Here is a 22,326-nt window from a genome sequence, read left to right on the forward strand (position 1 = left end):
GAAAATAAAAATAATAATATTTAAAAATATTTTTTGGGTTTGAAAATGAACGAAAATCCATAGTAGACATTTAAATTGGGACGAAGGGAGTAGAAGAAATTAACAATCACAAAAAGAAAATTATTAAAATACTATAACATAAAACGACGTCATTTCGAGAAGACCCAATTTTTTTCGGTTCAAAATACTTAAAATGTTTCATCCTATTTGAATTTTGATAAGCATGAAAGTTGTTAACCCTTTGTGTTATTGTTCAAATCCAATTTGAATTACCTCAATCACAATAATGAGTTAAAAGTTATGCCCGAAATACTAAATAAATTAATTCTAATTGTTGGTAATTCAAATTGAGTTTGAACAATAACATAAAGGGCTACAATTTTCATGTTTATTAAAATTGCTACTTTAAATGTTTAAAGGTTCAGAATCACGTTCGATTCAACTTTAATTGCTATTTTAATGTTAAATATATACTATATATATATTAGATATTCTAAAAATATAACAAAAAGTGTGTCTAGTGCAATTGGTCGAAGCCTTGCGCGTAAAGGCTTGTGTAGTCGGATGTCTCGGGTTCGAAACCCAGGAGCCGCAAGAAATTGAAATTTTTCATCAAGCAACCTTTCGGTGACGCAATAACTGGTGTCGCCAATAGGTTACCTTTTGGCGACGCAAAACACGACGGCAAAGGTGTAATACGTCTCCCACATCAACCATACTTTCGCCGACACAAAGCGCGTCGCCGAATCTACTGCCTTTTGGCGACAGAGGTGTTTGCGTCGGCAAATACAATTACCGACATAGCAACGGCGACAGCATGCCGACACAAGGACTTGCGTCGCCAAAACCCTTTGCCGACGCAAATAAGCCCTTGCCGACATACTATTGTTCGTCGCCAGAACCGAATTTTGTTGTAGTGATTACACAACGGGAGGGAAACTAAAGTTTCTAACTAAGCCTCCGCCTGTTCTTCCATCCTAGTCAGCTCTTCAACTCCCAATGCCTCCAAGGTGTATAGCTCACCATGTTCATCTACAAGGTCTAAAACATTATACCAGCGTCGCCCCCATTATAATATGTCAGGGTCACCAAAGGTAACACCATGAGTTACAAGAGCTTAATAAAATAATCCATATCCACTAGAGGTGGCAATCTCAACCCATATTTTGTAACCCACTCAAATTCGCCCACTTATAACCCAACCCAATCCGCCCATATTATATAATGGGTTGAACCCATATCAACTCATATTTATATGGGTTTAGGTGGGTTAAAAATGAATTCAATATGGATTGGACTTAAAAGACTCAAATTGACTTATTTTCTTATTCAAAACCCGTTTTTGTTTGATGGTCTAAATTAGCTTCCAACACATGCAAACAAAACTGGCCGAATAAAGGTCGGCACCCACCGGAAATTCGATAACAACGCGTTCTCTCTCTCTATCTCATACTTCCAAACCCAGACATCTGTCTTCTTGTTCTGAATGCATACAACGTGTAGTCAAATGGAAATTTTGGAACAAACGGAGCCGGCTTTCTTTGAAATAACGAACGTTGGTTTCTTCCGAATTCAAAAACGTTGGTTTCTTCCGAATTCAAAAGTGCTAAACTAATTAAGATTTTTATTTTGAAGATATCATTAGTGTTAGGAATTTTTATATGTAATCGAGTGTCTGGGACCTCGACTAATTTCGGGGTCCTAAATTAACAATCGCGCAAATCCTCCGCTGACTCCAAAGTTTAGATTGTTTAGCCTCCGTAAAATTTAAGCATGCGACCTCATAAAATCGATAGTGTTAAGATCGAAACTCATAATTTTTTTAAAAAAACAAAAGAAGTCAAAAAAAATGTCACGGATAAGGAACCGTGTCGAGGGAAAAAAAAAAGAAGAAGAAGAAGAAGAAGAAGATAAGGAGGAGGACACGGGTTGGGTCGGGCGGATTTTGGTTCGACTTGACCTATATTTGATCCGACCCGTTTCAACCCATTTATTATTTGACCTATATTTGACCCACAACCCGTTTTAACCCGCCCAAACCCTTCCATTTGCCACCCCTAATATCCATTAATCCAAAACTTACAAGCCATAGACCATAAGGTTAACGATTTCCACATAGTACGTGCATATCTAAGACAGTAACAATGACACACCCACATTCACTAATCCAACTAACGTTGGTGTTTATGATTTTCAGAGTTTTTCCTAAGCGACTCATCGTAGACCGTGTCTCGTTTCATTTACCAAATCAATATTTTAAAAAAAAAAATTCTTACACACCCAACCTCGGTTCCACCGCTCCGGGTTTTCACTGGCACACAAAATTTGCATTGGTTTCTCTCCGCGGATAACCAAGCCACATTACCAATGAAGCTACCACACCCCGCCCCATTGGTAATCTTCACAATGGGCTATCACGTCTGGCCACATTGCGATTTTTACAAACATTAATTTACCTCTAATGAGATTACCACATCCGGTCTCATGGCAACACACACCACACAATGAGCTATCAAGTCCAGCTACATTACGGTTTTCAAAATCCTTACACACAATGGGCTACCATGTTCGGCCACATCGCGGTGTCATGTTTTTAACTTTCTTGATTTCTGTGTCTCGTTTTTATGCAAAGACTTCGTGGTAGGACTTTTCACATATATAACCATAAATCATTCATTAAAATCTTGAAATTAAACTAGCAAGATCATCCAACTCTACATTACTAATCATGTTCAAATCACCACTTAAAGCATAACGCCACATGTACGGATGCATTTGGAATGAAAATCACTCATGTTTTAGCACATAACAAGACAAGTAATTCTAACAATTATGTATACGTATACGAACGCCTTTGAATTGAAAATCACTTATACTTTAGCTCACAACAAGACAAGCAATTCCAACAATTATATATAATGCTCATAACCATCCTAAGATCAAAATACGAATACTTATAATCAAGTTCATTTTTTCAAAATCCGTGTAGACACCCCAATTTGGGCTTCCAGATTAGTTTACTTACGATTTTTGATTCCCCAATGATGAAATGGATCAAGAACATCCCGGGAATGATAGCGTGTTTGAGTTTTGAGTGTTTGCAAAGCCCTTGAACCTAACCTAGCCTAAGTCACTTTAACAGAGCCAAAAACCCTATCGGCACGCGTTGGTTGAGAGCCCGCGTGCGTAGATCAACTTGACAGGTGTTGGTCAATGGTCAAAGCTTGATCGTTGACCAACGCGTGAGTAGGTGGTACACGCGCGCCAAGGGCGCAACCATCCCGCGCCAGGGCACAGCCATCGCGCGCCGGGGCGCACCATCGCGCAACGGACTGAAACCATCGCGCGATGGTCAAACTGTCAGGTGGTGGTCAACAGTCAAAACTTGATCATTGACCATCGCGCGCCAGGGCGCATCATTGCGCGCCAGACTGACTCCATCGCGCGATGGTCCAAGATGTCCCCATCACCTTTATCAGCTGGGAAGCTTAGCCACTAAGCAAACTTCAGCCAGCCTCTTGGACTGGCTGAGCTCCTCTCCTTGCACCAACCAGATTTATCACCATCCATCTCTATAAATACCCCCCCTTCTTCTTCCATTAAAAGGGTTCAAAAAATTGATACATGAAGGGCTAGAATATCCATACACATTGGGTTCAAAAAAAATATTCAAAGGGTTACAACATCCCACCACCATTCTCACACCTCAACCAAGCAACAAGCTACCTTGTTTTTGCATCAACCACTTAAATAAACACTTCAAATCCTATTTTCAACCTCAAAGCTCAAACACCATTCAAACACAAAAATCAAAGGTATAGCTTACCTTTTTTCTACTTTCTGTTCTGATCCCTGAGGGGGGCTGGCAGGGTCAAGGCTGGTAATCAATACCTGTCCTGGTCCTAAAGCTAGCAAGGTTTTAAAAACCGTTAACGTAGAACCAACGCGCGATAGACCCACTCACGCGCGCGACTGTCTCAGTCATCGCGCGATGGTCCTTGTGGGGATTGGTATCCTATTGTTTTATGTTGTATTTTGTATATAGATCACTCTGCAAGCATGTAAAAAACCAGTTTACTGCTTTTCTTAGTATAAACTATTAGCTTTGTAGTTAATTTGCATTTCTACTGTTTTGGAGTACCCCTGGGATTATTCTGGACATGTACCAGAACCCAGAAACATGTAAACCAAACACTGGTTAAAAGGCTCAGACCATCGCGCGCCAGGGCGCACCCTCGCGCAATAGACTGGCTCCATTGCGCGCCAGAGCGCCTCTGACCAGTGAGTGGTCTTGCACGGGTAACTAGGTTTTAGGCCATTATTTTGTCCCTACACTGTTTATGGGGTATTTTATTAATTTGTAGGGCTCTTTCAGCCTTTAAACTGCTTAAAATTGTATATTATGCTGCTTATAAACTGCGTGGTTTGTCCTGTGTGTGCACTGGTCCTTCCAGAGCCCAGAGGGTTTGAGAATAAGAGCTGTGGGTTTGAGCTCACCGGCGTGCGCGTGTCTTAGAGTTGCGCGCGCAAGAGTGTACAGCATGCAGTGACTTGTTCAGTGCATGCTGGTTTCTTCCTGTGCACGTCACTTCAAAACAGAGGCCTCCCAGTTTGTTTAAAACTCCCACACTAGTCTGTTCTCATCCTATACTAACTGTCATCCATGCTATCATTCACATCATGCAAACGTGTTACAGTTTTAATCCCTATTAACTATTCCTCCGCCGTAATTGGCTAAAAATTGATTAATCAAACAGAATCGCAAACAAATATTTTCGCAAATGCCTAAGTAAAGACCGATCTTTGGATTGGGCGAGAGGGGTGCCTTAAAACTCTTCCCCTTTCGTAACCTGGTTCCCGAACCCAGATATGATTATGACAGACTGGTGCCTTCACCTTTTTGAAATCAAACAGCGCAGCGAGCGTTTCAAGTTCGGTTCCTTGGGTATCGGACCTTCAAACCCAAGTGGCGACTCTGTATTGAGCGCTCGTCTGCCCAAAGAAAGCGCGCCCATCGATCTGCCCTTCTTTTTCCGGGCACGCTACCCACAATCCGTTCAAAACAACATACATTTTTTTCGGAAAATAAAGTCGGTATATTCAACATACTCCCCTTTCTTTTCAAAACTTTAATAAACACCTTTCAAGTTCTCGTGCATTTCAACATACAAGCATCATACAATATACTTAGAGTAAGTAAGTGGAGATATTCTACGTATACTTAGAGATAATGAGAACGAAAAAATCTACCGTTCTTCTTAGCGGTAGGGCAGCTACGGAAGTAAGTCGGCTATCGGATGAAGTAACTTCCTACGAAAAAGCTTGCGATAGTTTCGAAAGAAAAAGGTTTCTCTCGAAACTAAATCTTGACTACACTACTAAACTTTTATGGATCGAAGGGTGGTTGAGTGGCAGTCTAGTGGCAGTCTTGGATGAGTTTCTTGAAGAACTCAAGAACAAAGGAAAAACAAGCAAGAACAAGGCAAGAACACAAGAATTTCTAGAGAGAGAAGTTGAAGGATAAAGGTATGACTTGAATGGCAAGGATGGGGTGTTATTTATAGAAAAAGTTTGGACTCTCCCTCCCTCCCTCATGGCCGGCCATCTCTCTCTCTCTCTACCTCTCATTGTGTTGTCAAATCATGCTTGAAAGCATGGTAAGTCTATTCTCTCAGGGCCAATCCAAGTCTTTAGGCATAAGGCTATAAACTAAGTAGGATCTTAGGCTTTCTAGGTGAATCTATGTGATTATAGCCTAGGTCTTACAAGTCTAGGATAGGGTTTGATTAAGCTAAGGCATAGCCTTCCATGTTTAGTCATTCATAGGTCTAGGTTGTAGCCAAATCCTAGGGTATTCAAGGGCTAGTTTGGAAGCAAATCTAGGATGACTAAGGCTAGGATCCTGTGCTTGAACTTGACTAGAAATGGGTTGTCAAGTCATAAATAGGCTTAAGGCTAAAGGGGTAACTTGGAGTGCACAACACACAAGCACACACCTCACACACACACACTCTCTCTCTCTCTCTCTCTCTCTCTCTTCTCTCTCTCTCTCTCTCTCTCTCTCTCTCTCTCTCTCTCTCAAGTACTAAGTACACATATAAGTCTATATAAGTACACCAAAGACTAAGAGGTCTAGCTTATTAGGTCTAGGAAAAGAGTAAGGTATGGGCTTTCAAGTGACAACTTAATGAAAAGAAAATGATCAAGACTAGGTTTACTTCTTTTGGAAGCAAAATAATGGCTTCTTATGGTCCAAAGATTCTTATATGACTTGTCTTGTCAAATCTAAACTTTCATTAGCAAGACCAACTTCTATTACCCAAGGGATAAAATTTTCCCTAGTAGTTATTGTCCAATGGATAAAGGGGAAATGATGATAGGTATGGTTTTGATATGTCTAATCATGAAGTATAATGATTACTTCTCTAGGTCTAAAAGGCTCAATGGAAAGGTTCATAAGGGTCACCTAAGGTTAGGGGAAAGTAACTAAGTGAAATGGTAGTTAGATTTCTCTAACTAATTGGTTGGAAACTAATCTTACTTGCCAAGTAAGATTTATAGCCAAGAAATATAATTTAAAGATTTTGTTTAACTCATTAGGAAAATATACAAGTGCTTCTATAAGCATACTTGCCTTTAGAAAAGGACTAGATCGTCTGATGCGAAAAGATATACTTTTATATATCTCAAATCTAATTATGACGGATTATTAGAAATTAAAAAGAAATTTTAAAAGAAATTCAAGTAATTAAAATAAAATTTAAATATTTAAAAAAAATTTATTTACCAAAAATCAGGGTTGTTACAATGTGGTAAACCATGGTACCACCACTAAAGCAGCATCTGAGGTAGTGTACGTGGCAGCATGGCGGCTAGAGGTGTCAAATGGGTCGTGCCGGCATGGCACGACACGGACATGGGGTAGCACGGCACGTCACAGGCACGGTATTGGCCTGGCACGGCACGACATAGTACGATGGTAGTGGGCCCGGGGCACGGCACGGGCACCACGAAAGTTGGCCTGGCACGGCACGGCACAACACGGTTGTATACGGGAACGACACGGGCACGGGCACGAAAAGTGGATAGGAACGGCATAGCACGGCACGGTTCTAGCAAGGCACGAGCACGAGCACGGGCATGGGCACGGGCACGACCCGGCACGACATGGGCACGGCACGAGGCACGGGAAAAAAAATTAAATAAGCCAAATGGCTTTTTTTTTAAATTTTATAAAAATTAAACAATTTCTATTCGGTAAAAAATATTTGTTTACCTTTTTTTAAAGGTAAACAACTAAGATATTTAATTTTTTTTTAAAAATAATTTATTAAAAAATCATGTTTTTAAAAAATTATTTTTTCACTTTTAAAAAACTATCAAATTTTATTCGGTAAAAATATTTGTTTTGTTTTTGTTAGTAAAATTAAATAGGCTTTGGACCTTTGATTTGCAAATTTAACATTACAGTACAAGATAACAAGTAAAATTAAAAAAAATTATCAAAATATTTATGGTGCAAGAGTAATTTAATATGAAAGGAAACGCGCAAAAGTCATATATTATTTACCCCAAATCTAAAAAGAAATAAAAAAAAGTTTCAAACAAAAAAGAAAAAAAATACATAGTAGAAATAAGAGAAAAAAAACATATAAATAAGGGTTAGCTGGACAGCCTGGACTAGGACAATAGGACTATTTGTAATATGTTATTTTTTTAATTGTTAAATTTTACTTCATTAAGATCAAGAATTTCTTTTTAATTAGGGGTTGTAATATGTTATTTTTTTAATTATTAAATTATTTTGGCGTGCCATGGTATATGAAAATACAGAGTCCATTGTTATTTTTCTCTTTTCATTGTGAATTGTCCTCTCATTTTTCTCTTCTGCAAGTTACAGAGTGATTATGATATTCTGAGACTGAGTGTAGACATTTTGCCTAACATAATTCTCGTGCACTAGTAGGAGCATAAAACGGTAAAAGCTTTTTTAAGAAAACACCTTAAACTATTCAAATGTGCGACAATAAGAATTGAAGCGCAACTGCAGATTAATTGAGCCATTTACCAAACTCGCTTGTATACTAACCAAAAAGTAGTCTAAGATTTATTAAGTAGGTAGCTAAAAAAGCGAGGAAAAAGAGGGGACGCTCAAAGAAAAAAAAGGAAAAAGAAGGGGCAACCGAGGCTGAATAGCAACTTCGCTCTCTCTCTCTCTCAAACACACACACTCATCCCCTGTTTTTTATGAGGATGCAGTGAATGCAAGGATCTCTCTATCCTTGCCCAATGTCGCTGAGTTTCTAATATGTCAAAAAATCAAATGCATACAATGGTTACATGTCTGATGCAAGATTAGTTATGCCTTAAGTCAACCCACACATGTTAGGGCAGACTAAAACGACATGACTTAAAACGGCACGGCCCGGCCCGATCTGACACGACACGATTAAATAAATGGCCGGCACATCTTGACACGATTGAAAACGGCACGGCACGACATGATTTAAGAACACGGGCTGGCACGACGCGACACTATTTAAGAAAACGGACCAGCACGATTGAAAACAGCACGACACGACACGATTTAAGAAAATGGGCCTGCACGACATAACACGATTTCAGAAAAGGGCCGGCACGGCACGACACGATTTAAGTAAACGGGCCGGCACGGCACGGCACAATTGACAAACGGCACGGCACGACACAACACGATTTAAGTAAATAAAGTAAACGGGCCGGCATGGCACGGCACGAAGCACGGTTAGCACGCAGTTAAATGGTGCCGGCACGGCCCATTTGACACCTCTAATGGCGGCACCACGTGAGGGTGCATAAGGCCGAGCAAGGTAATTAATCAAGGGAAACGTACGTATAGCAAATGGTATGATCACATAGTATTGACCCGTGCTAAGCCAACCAACGAGATGGGCGGTTGGATTGATCCGGATAGAATATGCTGGAATGAGTTCCTTACTTAGTAAAGATGGGTCTCGCGAATAAGGGAATAATATATTCTGCCATGAAGGACAACAGTAAGATATACTATACGGAACGGATTACATATTAGAGGAGGTTCCTAACGAGGGTAGGACTTTGGCTTATTGGGGGAAGAGAATCCCAGAAAGGCTCGATTTCCTATACAGGATAGAAAACATAGGGCGACGAGGATGCTTGGAGAGCAAGTCATGAAAAGTCTATAAATTCGAGGTAAACCTAACGAGAGAGGCACACTTTAAGCAGTAATATAACTTTCTTTCTTTGTTACGAAATTACGGTTTAGTATGAATACTGACTGAGGCATTTGAGGGCATTTGCCGACGAGAGGCAAAAATGCGCTCACCGTGTTTGTGTTGTAAGTTTTAGGGTAGTTCCAGCGAGGCTGTCACATGTGTTTTGATCTTAAAGAGTATGGTTCCATATAAAGAGGACTTTTCCCTTTACAACTTTTTCTGTGATAAATTTTTTTTTAACATCAGATCAAAACATTCAAATTTTGAAAAGACATCCCAGACCGTCGAACCAAAAAAAAAAATATAACGTTCAAAAGTTATAGATTGATCAAGTGCTTGCAGATAAATGAAAGGAACTAATAGTATCTCTTCCCGCAGTAAATTACTGAATTTATGGATTGATCATAGAAATGAAGAAGATTAACGCAAGTAGACTATTGTTTTGCTTTGAAGTCCAAAAAATACACCGAGTGACAGACTAAGATCAGGAAATTCATATACAATTGCAACAAATTTATTCATTACAAAACAATGAAATAAATTACAATTAAGAAGTGGAAAACTTTGAGGATTTGACTATTCATCTACAATTAATTGCAGTAGCAACCAGACTCAACAAGGATATATGGGTTTAACAAAATTAAACGGAAATAAATTGACCGATCGATTCCTAAAGGTATAAAAGAATTTTCCAACTGCTGGAAGATATGCATGGTTCTAGTTTAGAGCACTGCAAATCCTCCTTATGAGCCCATTTTGACTGGTGATAGGATCAATTATATCTCCCATTTTGATCATGGCAGCAGCGAAATCGGATTTAAACGTCGCGGGGTTGCTGCTATATTGAGAAACAATACTGTCGGTTGGTCCTCCGCCGAAAAGTGTTTGGTCGGACTCTAGAAGTCCCTTCTTTTGAATTAGGTTTTTGAAGTAGTTGTTGTCGAACGAATTGGGCGTCACCAGATCAAGAGGTGCTAAATTCGCATTCCTACAACCACGCGTGCGCGTGCTAGCAAAGCCAGCGTCAATGTCGCTCCCGTTACTGTTTAACCGTTCGCTAAATGTAAAGCATTGTGCCTGTCACTATTTTAGGTATAGGTTTTGCAAGGTCACTATTTTACTGCTACACTGCACCGCGTAACTAAAGTTCTAATAGTCTTATGGATAGAGTAGCTGGAAATGGAAATACGACTTTTTCATCTTTGGCCAGCTGCCTTCAAACAATTTCCCTTTAAAATAATAAAATCTCGGCCAGCAAACGATTGTGGAAGGAAATGTCGAGGGTGTGTTCTTGTACTAGTGTGTATATATATATATACATACATATATATATATATATATGGTACACCCAAAAAAAACACCTAAAAAAACACTTGAAATCTCAATTTCATAGTTCCTTATCAAATTTTTATGATCCGAATTGTTCAATGTGTGCAGAATGTGATTTTAAGAGTGTTTGCAAGAAATTAGCAAAAAATATGACCGAAAAGTACTTTTTTGTATAGTTTTTAATTGAACCGTTCATCAAATCTGAGTTAAAAACTGCTCCGATACTTTTGTAATTTAATTGATTTTATTTTTAAACTAATGAGCTAGAGTGGGTATTAGCTGGTAACAACGGTTGGTTGGGACTTTTTGTGCTTCTTTTTTTGAAATGATGGGTTGGACTTTTACATTAGTTTCGGCATTATGTACACATGGACTTTAATTATGATTAAACTAGCTAGTGAAATATTAAGAGAAAGAGCAATACTATTTGTTCGGCTAAATAAGTCAAATGGCTTCTTCTTCTTTTTTTATTAAAATTTTTTTCGCATTTGTTAGTTTTTCGTCAACTTTTTATAGATTATTAATTCGTCATGATAAGAGGAATCTAAAAAGTACAAAATTATGATCGAAACCTAAATTATTTTGAATAAAGAAGAAAAAATTGGCTTATTGACTTATTTTTGTCTTTATTTAAAAAAATTAGGTTTCGATTGTAATTTTTTACTTTTTAGATTCCTCTTGTGAAGAAGAATCACTAATCTACAAAAAGTTGACGAAAAATTAACAAATATGGAAAAAAATTGAATATAGGCAAAAATTAAGCCATTTGACTTATTTAGCCGAACAACCCTCTGGCAGGACCAATATCTGTATAGTTTTCTTATGAGTGCATGGAGAAATTAAAAGTTTTGTAAAATGATAGTAATGTGGAACATCAAAATTGTCAAGGAGAGCGACTAAGCATGAACACAGTGGATCAACCTCCCTAACCATGTGAAAACCTCAACTCATGCATGCATATTGTATTGGTGTTTTGGTTGGCCTAATGGCCTTCCATTGGATTTGGTTCTTGGGTGTTGTTCACCGATGTGCCCATGACTTGTTAAATTTTTGTAGTCTTTTTCAAAGTTTTATAAAAAAAATTTGCTGATCAAAAAATGTATTAGCGTAAGTATTATGCTCTGTGTTCCCTCTCCATCTTTATTTTCGATGGTCTAAATGTGTTAATTTTGCTTTCGTGACAATAACTACTCCCTCCGTCCCTTTTTAAGTGTTCTGTTTCGTAACTCCAACTTATTAAAAAGACATCATCATTACACCTTTCACATCAACTTTTTCCTCCATTTTCCCTACTTACCCATCATCATTACACTTTTACTCACTAACTTTTTAAAATAAAATCTACTTTTAAGGACAAAATAGACATACAACAACTTTTACCCCCCTAACTTTACAAAATGGACACTTATTAAGGGACAGCCCAAAATGGAATACTGGACACAAAAAAAGGGACAGATGGAGTACTATATTATTATTTTTGTCTAGTTAGCTTATAGAATTACAGACAAAGTTTTACAAAAATTCAACTACATTGCAAAGACAGTTAACTTGAATAATATTCCTTTGAATTTAAGACTGCAATAGAAAACCTCATTATGTCATCCTAAATGATGTAGGACAAAAATGGAGAGTTTTTGTATTTTATTTTTATTGTTTTAGAATAAGATTTTGATTAGGAATATATATATTTTCGTTTAGATTAGAATTATTAACTTTCCGTATTCAGTTTGATTTTGATTTCTACCTTTATTAGGATTCTTAATCTACAGGAATTAGGATTTTATTTTAATTAATTAGGAAATATCTTTTCTTTAATGCCGTTTGTTTTGACATGATTTAAGAGTTCTTTTACAGTAGGATTTCTAGGGCTAGGATCTTATAAAAAATGGTTGTAATCTATTCAATTATTCAACTTTTAAAACTTTTACATCAATAATATTCAAAGATTTTCTCTTTTTTCCTTGTGCGCAAGGTTTGCTCGTGAATTCAAGTTCTATCTCATTTTGATTACTACGCAACTAATCTCTTCGTGAATTCCGCTACATCAAGTGGTATCAGAGTCACGCTTTTTCCTGATTCAATGGCATTCGTTCGTGGAAGATACACAAACCCTATTGACGATGGTCGTAGAGAAGGATTTAACAGGACTCGTGCGAAGGGATTTGCCCATGTTCAACCTATTAAACACAAAATTGATAGGAACCACGTTGAGAAATTTGCCCGCAACCAACCTATTAATCAAAACGTCTCATGAGGATATTCTTATTATCAACTTGATAGTGATGATTAATCTGAAGACGAGTTATTTAAAGATTATTATGGATATCAGTCGAAGAAGCAACATTCAAGGTTTGAAGGGTTTTATCACATAGATGGCGACTTTCAACTTTTCAGGTACAACCAATAATTTCTAATTTTAATGGGTATTGTCATCCTGAGAATTTAATTTATTGGTTTCGTAAAGTTGACAAGTTTCTTGAGTATATGGAAATTCCGGAAGAAAATGAAGTTAGATATGTGGTTTGTAAATTACAAAGCTATGCTTCTAGATAGTGGGAGCAATTGCAATCAAATCGGAGGCGCCAGTATAAAATGCCAGTGAGGGCTTGGCTGAAGATGAGACGATTGATGAGTGATAGATTTCTTCAATCGCATCATGGTCAGATGTTGTATGACGAGTACTGAAGAAAACTTGAGTCCAAGCGATTGTCGCGAGATAATCTTGACTTGTCTTATTCTTTTCCAAGTAATAAAAATTATACCATTGTGGCTATTGAAAACTCGAGGGACACATCACTGAGACTGTTAGGTTTGAGTCGATCAAGCTTTGAACGTCAACAAACCAAAGAATTAGGATTTTATTTTAATTAATTAGGAAATATCTTTTCTTTAATGCCGCTTGTTTTGGCATGATTTAAGAGTTCTTTTACAGTAAGATTTCTAGGGTTAGGGTGTTATAAAAAGGATTGTAACCTATTCAATTAATCAACTTTAAAAACTTTTACATCAACAATAGTTTTTCTCTTTTTTCCTTGTTCGCAAGGTTTGCTCGTAGATTCGAGTTATATCTCGTTTTGATTAGTACGCAACTAATCTCTTCATGAATTCCACTGCATCACTAAAGAACAATATATTTTCAAGAAGGTCAACCCCAACATACTTCCTACAATTTCTTTCAAAATGGTTTTAGTAGATTGATACGCCGATTATTAAACATTGGCACAAAATTTGAGAACTCATCTTGGACAACAATAAACTTTAACCCCTCCATTTTTTTTTGAACAGCAAAATTTTTTTACCCCTTCCATTCTCGAAACACTGTCTACTATGCAATACAACTTTTAAAAAAAATTTATTAAAAAAATATAGTTTATATTTTTAAGTTTTCGCCTCGTAGTTAATATTTTTAGAATAGAGTTTATGTTTTTTGACAGCACTATTTATATTAATATATGAAATTTTGTACATATATTATCGGTTAATTAATAGACCAGCTAATACAGCTAAAGTAATTTCTGAATACCTTACTACAAATTTCAAGAGCCACCACTAAATACAAGTAAATGATAAAGGAGATGGTTCCATCAATTACACCATTTTAATGCTTTTAATACCTCTTCATTTGTTTATTAGTTAAAGAAAAGATAAAGGAGAAGCTTGCATGAAAGGGTTGGTTAGGTTGACCTTCATTTATTTAATAAGTAGTGTTTTACCATATAGAAAAGGAATTTTCATTAACTCGATTGGACCTTTGAAATTTCTAAAGTTGGAAGGGAGATGTGGTCAACAATCTAAAACGTCTTTCCTTCTTTTTTGACATTTGAAAATTCTGAGAACAACACGGATATGATCCAGCAGTTCAGCACCATGGCTCTTTGGCTCCTGGTAATCATACAACGTGATTAGGAAGGTTTCCGGTAGTGAAATTTTTTTAGATTTCTGTTTGTGGTTGAGAAATTGTTCGGTATTTTCGGTAGTGAATAAGTTGTTGATAGATTTGTAATTAGAGTTACAGTAGCAAAAATATATTTTTGTTGACAACTTTTTTGTTAGTAGAAAAGAGATAGTAAAATGCTGAAATTTTTTAATAATGAAAATAAAATGATAAAATGCGTTAAGATTTTAGTATATTTATTAGTGGAAACACCCCCTAATAAGCAATCCGGGAGTCTATCTAAACTCCATAAAATCATGGGTCAACGTACTTTTCTTTGTCAATAAGGAAAAAAAAAAACATTATTGCGTGGTCAATGTAATTTATTTATTTTTTATCAACAAAAGAAAATTTTATCAATCTTTGAAATAAAAGATTACAAAAATTTAACGGAACACGGGCATACTGGCGAGACGCCATCGGAAAACCAAATCCAAAGGAAGGTAAGGAGCCAACCAAAACACCATAGTGAAAACCAAAACCGAAGCAAGTGCTGAAACAATCCAAACAAGTAAAAAACCTAGGGAAGTGCTACAATTCATACCCCTTATTTGAGTGTATATCATATGAACCCTCATTGAAATACACCAAAATGTTATGATTCCCAAAATGTTATAAATCTATTGCTAAAAAATTACAAATCATATTGATAAAAAGTTACAAATTTTTAGTATAAAAGTTACGATACAAAATAAAATATTATGAATGACCGGTCCTACAAGTAATTTTTTATGAGGTGGCACAATATGAACCACACAATAGCTGCATATGATACACATCTTAAAGGGGCGTGTATTGAAGATTTTCCCATAAAGCGCCCAAAAGCACAATCCAAAAAATCCAAGATAGCAAACCTAAAGGACAAATTCGAAACCAAGAGGCAACCCATACCCGCCAAACCTCGATACTAAAATTCCAGAGAAAGAGAGGCACCGTCCTCAAAATCAATGTCTTCCTCCGAGGTAAACTCTTCCTCCAAGTCATCTAGAGTATGGATCCTATCATAAAATTATTCCTCTTGCATTTTAACAAATTTCATTAAAGTTTCTCCCTCCTCTAACTTCAATGCCTAGCCTGGGACCACAATCCAACGTCTTGCAGGCTTCCTTAAAGAAAATAGAGTTTCAACTCCGGATGTCATTGGAAGATAAGGAAGAAAATGAGACCTTCATGTTTTTAGGATTCAATTTGACAACCTTAATCCCAAGCTTCATAAGAAATTTCTGCTTTTTAATCTTCCTCTTCGACCATCTCAATCTACTTTCCGATTTATGGATAGCATCAAGAGAAGATCGATCCCCCGAATAGCTGCACCCAACTCTTTTTTGCTCACCAACCACATGATCATATCCCTGTGGCAATCATTCTTGTCATTGCCCTCGCATGCTTAAAGAGTTTGAGTTCCCTACAACTGAGACTATAGTATCAAGATCTCCCAAAAGGCCCTTAGCACCCATAGTCATTGCATGCCTCGTGCCTATGGTTCCATCGATTCCATGCCATAACCTTTTTCTTTCTCAAGAATCTGCAGGTCCATCGACAAGCCTATCTTGACCACAATCAAAACTCTCCTCATCACCATCATTCCCCTCAACTCTGGCCTTCCCATCACCATTAGCCACTACGCATTAATCAACCTCCTCCCTCGTTTCTCCCACCAAAGAAGTGGAAGGAGAAACATCAGCTTTACTCCCAATTGAATCCGGTTGCCTCAAAACCACATTTTCTTCGCTAGAATTATCCCCAACAGAAGCACAAGAAGAACAATCCTCGAAACGGAGGCTAAAAGCAACAATCTTGAAAACAAAAATAACAACCAGACAATATCTAGTAGTACAAGAAATTTGCTTTTTGGAGACGAATGAAAATCGTCACAGATTATATATATTTTTGTCACAAGTAGCATAGGTGACGAAAAATTAGTATGGGTGATGAAAAAAAAAATTGTCTACTAAACGTTGTCAAGGATTCCTAGCTACTTGGTGACGAAATCTATTTTTCGTCACTTATAGTGGCTTTTGATGACGAAATATTTCATCGCAAAAAATGAATAGTTGATGACGAAATTTTTTGTCACCAATTATTCCTTTTCACGACGAATTTATTTAGGTGACACATGCTTGACAAAATTTTTCGTCACCAAAATAAGAAATCGGTGATAAAAATTTTCATCACAAAAGACATTCAAATGGGAAAAACAACCCACTTTCTTGCTGCTCCAAAAACCCAAGTCTCCTAAGTTTTGCGCGCAAGCTTTGACCAATTGCACCACACAATATTTTCAGTATATATTTGAAATATCTAATATATAACACATACGTTTAACCTTAAAATATATTTCGAATGTCATTTTGAACTTTTACATATTAAAATTAGCAATTTTGATAAACAAGAAAGTTGTAGCCCTTTATGTTATTTTTCAAACCCAATTTGAATTATCTCAATCGAAGTTCAATGCAAAGAGTTATGCCCGAAATACATTTGGTGACGAAATGCAATCTTTATAAATTTCGTCACCAAAAATACCCATTTGATGAAGAAATACTAGAAAGGTACTCTCTTTTTTTGGCGCCAAAGATAACCCTTTTGTGAAGGAAAAAATATTTGGTCACCAAATAGGGGGCCATTTGGTGATGAAATATTTTTTCCGTCACTTAATGGTTATCTTTGGTGATGAAAAATAATTTCGTCACCTTTTTTACGCTTTCGGCGTCACAAAATGGGTACCTTTGGTGATGAAAATATTTTTCCCGTCACTACGTAGGTATAATTGATGAGAAAATAATTTCATCACGGAAATTGTAAAAATAGTGATGAATTTATTTTTTCGTCGCCAAATATACTCATTTATCAACAAAATTTAAACCATTTTTTCGTCACCGATTTTTTCTTTTTCTTTTTCTTGTAGTGTAGTAACAAATCATCCAAGTAGCCCACCGAGTCGCACCGAGTTACCCCAAGTTTAAGGACAAGTCGCACCATCATAGACCATCCAGAGGCCAAGGCTCTATCTCCGTCAAGACCTAAGCAACCTGGACCGCAAAACCTACCCCGACGTTCATTATTTCTTTTACTCACTTTTGTAGTGGGTTTTTCTCATGCTAGGAAAAATACACTAAAACACGTGCGGCACAGGACACCGTGAGAAAGTGTGTCACAGGGAATAATAGATGACCATGGTGGTAAGCATGGTAGCACCACCACTAAAGCAGCATCCGAGGTGGTGTACGTGGCAGCACGGCGGCACCACGTGAGGGTATATAAGGCCGAGCAAGGTAATTAATCAAGGGAAATGTACGTATAGCAATGTACGACACGATTGTCGAGCAAATGGTCCGATCACGTAGTATTGACCCGTGCTAAGCCAACCAACGAGATGGGCGGCTGGATTGATCCGGAATATGCTGGAATGAGTTCCTTACGTAATAAGGATGGGTCCCGCGAATAAGAGAATAATAAATTATGTCATGAAAGGCAACAGTAAGAGTGACTATATGGAACAAATTCCATATTAGAGGAGTTTCCTAACGAGAGTAGGACTTTGGCTTATTGGGGGAGAGAATCCCAGAAAGGCTAGGTTTCTTATACGGGATAGGAAATCTAGGACGACGAGGATGCTTGGAGAGCAAGTCATGAGAAGTCAATAAATTTGAGATAAACCTAATGAGAGAGGCACGCTTTCAACAGTAATATAACTTTCTATCATCGTTACGAAATTAGGATTTAGTACGAATACTAAGTTAGGCATCGGAGAGCCTTTACTGACGAGAGGCAGAGGTGTGCTCACAGTTTTTGTGTTGCAGGTTTTAGGGTTCCAACGAGGTTGTCACATGTGTTTTGATCTTAAAGAGTGCGGTTCCATATAAAGAGGATTTTTCCCTTTACCACTTTTTCTGTGATAAATTTTTTTTTTTTGTAGAATCAGATCAAAACTTTAAAATTTTGAATGGACTGGGGAGGGTATAGTCAAGGGGCGTTGATCATAGAAATGAAGAAGATTAACGCAAGCAGACTATTGTTTTGCTTTCAAGTCTAAAAAATATACCGAGTGACGACCAAGATCAGAACATTCATATACAGTTGCAACAAATTTATTGATTACAAAACAATGAAATAAATTACAATTAATTAGTGGAAAACTTTGAGGATTTGACTATTCATCTACAATTGCAGAACAAGGATATATGGGTTAATTTAACAAAATGAAAGGGAAATAAATTGACCGATTCCTAAAGGAATAAAAGAATAAAAGAAATTTCCAGCTGCTGGAAGATATGCATGGTTCTAGTTTAGAGCACTGCAAATCCTCCTTATGACCCCATTTTGACTAGTGACAGGATCAATTATATCTCCCATTTTGATCATGGCAGCAGCGAAATCAGATTTAAACGTCGTGGGGTTGCTACTATATTGCGAAACAATACTGTCGGTTGGTCCTCCACTGAAAAGTGTTTGGTCCGACTCGAGAAGGCCCTTCTTTTGAATTAGGTTTTTGAAGTAGTTGTTGTCGAACGAATTGGGCGTCACCAGATCAAGAGGTGCTAAATTCACATTCCTACAACCACGCATCTGCGTGCTAGCAAAGCCAGCGTCAATGTCGCTCCCGTTACTGTTTAACTGGTCGCTAAATGTGAAGCATTGTGCCTGTCCTATGGTGTGTGCCCCCTGCATTTCAAATACGTAAAACAAACACATCAGTTAACTATTTTTCCCACGAAAACGACAAAATGATCCAACTGATGAATATTAGTACGTACTATTAATATTTTTGTGGTTATTATTATTACCTGATAAGGCAACCATGTCCCTTGCACTAAGCCCCTTTCTAGCGAAGTTTGCAATAAGCTGGTTGACGTTACTTCGGAAGAAGGGAAGATCGGAGTTTGCTAGGTCACGGCTGGCTGTGGTAGAATCTTTTCTTCCAAGTTTTACTGTCCACGACGGACCACCCACCTGATTATTTATACGCAAAAACTAATTAGCATATCTTGAATTTTATTACTCCATCCGTCCCTTTTTAAGTGTCCTGCTTCGTAACTCCAACTTATTAAAAAGACATCATCATTATACCTTTCACATCAACTTTTTTCTTCACTTTCCCTACTTACCCATCATCATTACACTTTTACTCACTTACTTTTCAAAAAGAAATCTACTTTTAGGGGTAAAATAGACAATGCACCAACTTTTACCTACTAACTTTACAAAATGGACACTTATTAAGGGACAGCCTAAAATGAAATACTGGACTCTAAAAAAGGGACGGAGGGAGTATATTGCAATGAAACTCCTTGAGATCGATGTTACTAAAAGAATAGTAGATCAAATGTTAGGTTGTGTTTTGTGACTTACACCAAACAACGCGTCTCGTGCAGCTACTGCAAGTATGTCAGCACATGAAACAACTTCAGGACATATTTTCTCCACCTCAGCCTTGGCGGCATCTATGACTTCATAACCTCATGCAGAATCCGCATTAGGCGCTGCAGTCCGCTCACTCGTTGAGGTAGCGGCCTCACTAAGTAAGATTGAGGCATCACAACCCTGCACAACCACAAAACTTCAATATTTTGATAATATAACATGCCCAATCTCTAACTTATTATGTTAGTAGATTGGTGGATGGTTACAAATATGATATATATTAAAGTCGACGTTCAAAAAATATTTACAAACCAAAATAAAAATTTTGACTTTTGAGTACATTAATTGTTGTAATTACCTGAACAAAGCAATCATGAAAATGGAGTCGAATTAGCTATGCCGCCATCCGGCGTTCACGTGATACGGCTTGTCTAATTGAGGTTCAGATAGTGTCAAGTGCATTCGGGCAGGTATTGTCATAAAACGTAGAAGATAACTGTGCATTAACAGGCGTGTTCAATAGCAAAAACAAGAGCAAGACAGAAGCAATAGCCGAATAAAAAGTGCGAGAAACATTCGTTGGTGAATTCATGGCTAGCTAGCTATGGTATATATCAAAATTCTCTCTCTCTCTCTCTCTCTCTCTCTCTCTCTCTCTCTCTCTGAAATAAGATGCAAGTGAGTAAGAGGGGAATCGAAATGCAGTGAAGACTGTGAAGATAGGGCAATAATATTGACTGAGTGGCTTTAGGTTTAGGTTTTGCAAGGTCATTATTTTACTGCTACACTGCACCACGTATCTAAAGTTCAAATAGTTTTTTTTTTAAAAAGTAATTCAAATAGTCTTGGACGGTCTGAATTTTAGAGAGAGAAAAAGAGGAGAGAGAATGGTCGGGTGAGGGAGAGAGAAGGAATAAATCTGGGCCGTCAAAAACAAGTTCGGACGGCTGAGATTGCTGACAGGTACTGCCACGTGATACTCTGTACCAAAATATTTCTCTAAATACAAGTATATAAAATCGAGGGTGGAAGGAAATGTCGTAAACTGTCAAGGGTATGTCGTTTCTTTTTAACCATTCGGACGGTTTTGGAATTTATTTTAGTTTATATATTAACGAGAGTGAGTGTATTAGAGCATCCTATTGTAATAAGCAAATGGGTGTGAATCAGTGCCGGCTTATGAGGAAGGCGAGGGAAGCACGGGCTTCGGGCCCCCAAAAAATAGAAAAAATGAGGGCCCCAAAATTGTAGGACTTCTATATATATATATATATATATCAAATAGGCCCAACGGTAGAATTACTAATTACTGTTGAAACACTAATTATCAACTCCCATGACTCATTACGGTATTACACTGAGAAACACTAGAGTCAATAAAATAAAAAAAAGGCTTGACATCTGACGACTCAAAGGGAAAGGACACAATGTCCGACGATCGTGGACGGAAATATCATACCTTGAGGGGGATTGGATCCGGCCAATTTAGCTTTGGACCAATTTGGTCCATTTAATCCATTCAAGCCATCCAAAAGTGTTTTGGACGGCTCAGATTTAAATGGGTGTTTTTGTTTTGTTTTTGTTTTTAAAAAAAAAAACACCCCTTTAAATCTGAGCTGTCGGATGTACTAAATGGACCAAACTGGTCCGAGGCAAATTGAGGGGATCTGGTCCCACCTTGAGGCCCCTCTTTTTCCTTCTCCACCTCTATCAAGTAAGTTTTTTTTATTAAATTGATTGGTTATATATATATTGTTTATTGAGAAGGAATTGGTGAAGCAATTTGACTATGGAAATGTAATTAGTACGTTTGCAGCAAAAAATGCGAAAAGACTAATTTTCAAATGATGGATTTTGCGATATTGTAATGGTCGCATATTTTGGGATAACTATATGTATATATTTTGTAAAGGTAAATGTTTTGTAATGTTTTTATTTTTTTATTTTTATGAAACTCTTTATAAACTAACTTTTGTATAGAAAATATAGGGAGGCCTCATTCAAGAGGCTCGCTTCCAGCCTTTAAAACTTATGAGCTAGCCCTGGTGTGGATAAACAAATTTAAAAAATCACCCCATATTATAATAAGCAAAATTGCAAGTCTTTTAGCAAATAATCAAATTCCACACCATTCCATAATCAAATTTAACAATTTTTACCAATAACCAAACTCAAAACTCAATAACTCAAAAATACTCTACATTGTAATCGTCTCGTTTATAGGTGCGGGAAAGCACTCATTTAATCAACTTAATCTACGATCGAGGAGTTCAAAGGATTCTTACATGGTATTCATTTGTTGAAACTGTAATCCTTGAGGTGCTCTCTTCCAATTTCCTGCTGGATGAGATTAATTGTTTTTGTTTTTTCTTTTCGCTAAGTTGAGTTAGTTTGCTCCCCAGCTTTTCCTCTCGATGTAACCTTTCGAGTTTAATAAAATTTCCTTTTGCCGAGCAAAAAAGAAAA

General features: G+C 37.3%; 1 protein-coding gene and 1 pseudogene across 1 annotated transcript; both read right to left on the reverse strand.

The window, feature by feature from the left end:
• Nucleotides 1–9,950: 9,950 nt before the first annotated feature.
• Nucleotides 9,951–16,111, reverse strand: LOC131327772 (lignin-forming anionic peroxidase-like). Its single transcript, XM_058360905.1, has 3 exons — nucleotides 16,003–16,111; nucleotides 14,925–14,989; nucleotides 9,951–10,310 (listed from the first exon to the last, which is right to left on the reverse strand). Exons 1-3 carry the CDS (start codon nucleotides 16,109–16,111, stop codon nucleotides 9,951–9,953), a joined length of 534 nt encoding a protein of 177 aa, XP_058216888.1.
• A 2,443-nt stretch (nucleotides 16,112–18,554) lies between these two features.
• LOC131326533 (lignin-forming anionic peroxidase-like) lies at nucleotides 18,555–20,521 on the reverse strand (annotated as a pseudogene).
• Between the last annotated feature and the right edge of the window lie 1,805 nt (nucleotides 20,522–22,326).

Source organism: Rhododendron vialii, chromosome 5a, assembly GCF_030253575.1.
Source record: "Rhododendron vialii isolate Sample 1 chromosome 5a, ASM3025357v1".
Classification (NCBI taxonomy): domain Eukaryota; kingdom Viridiplantae; phylum Streptophyta; class Magnoliopsida; order Ericales; family Ericaceae; genus Rhododendron; species Rhododendron vialii.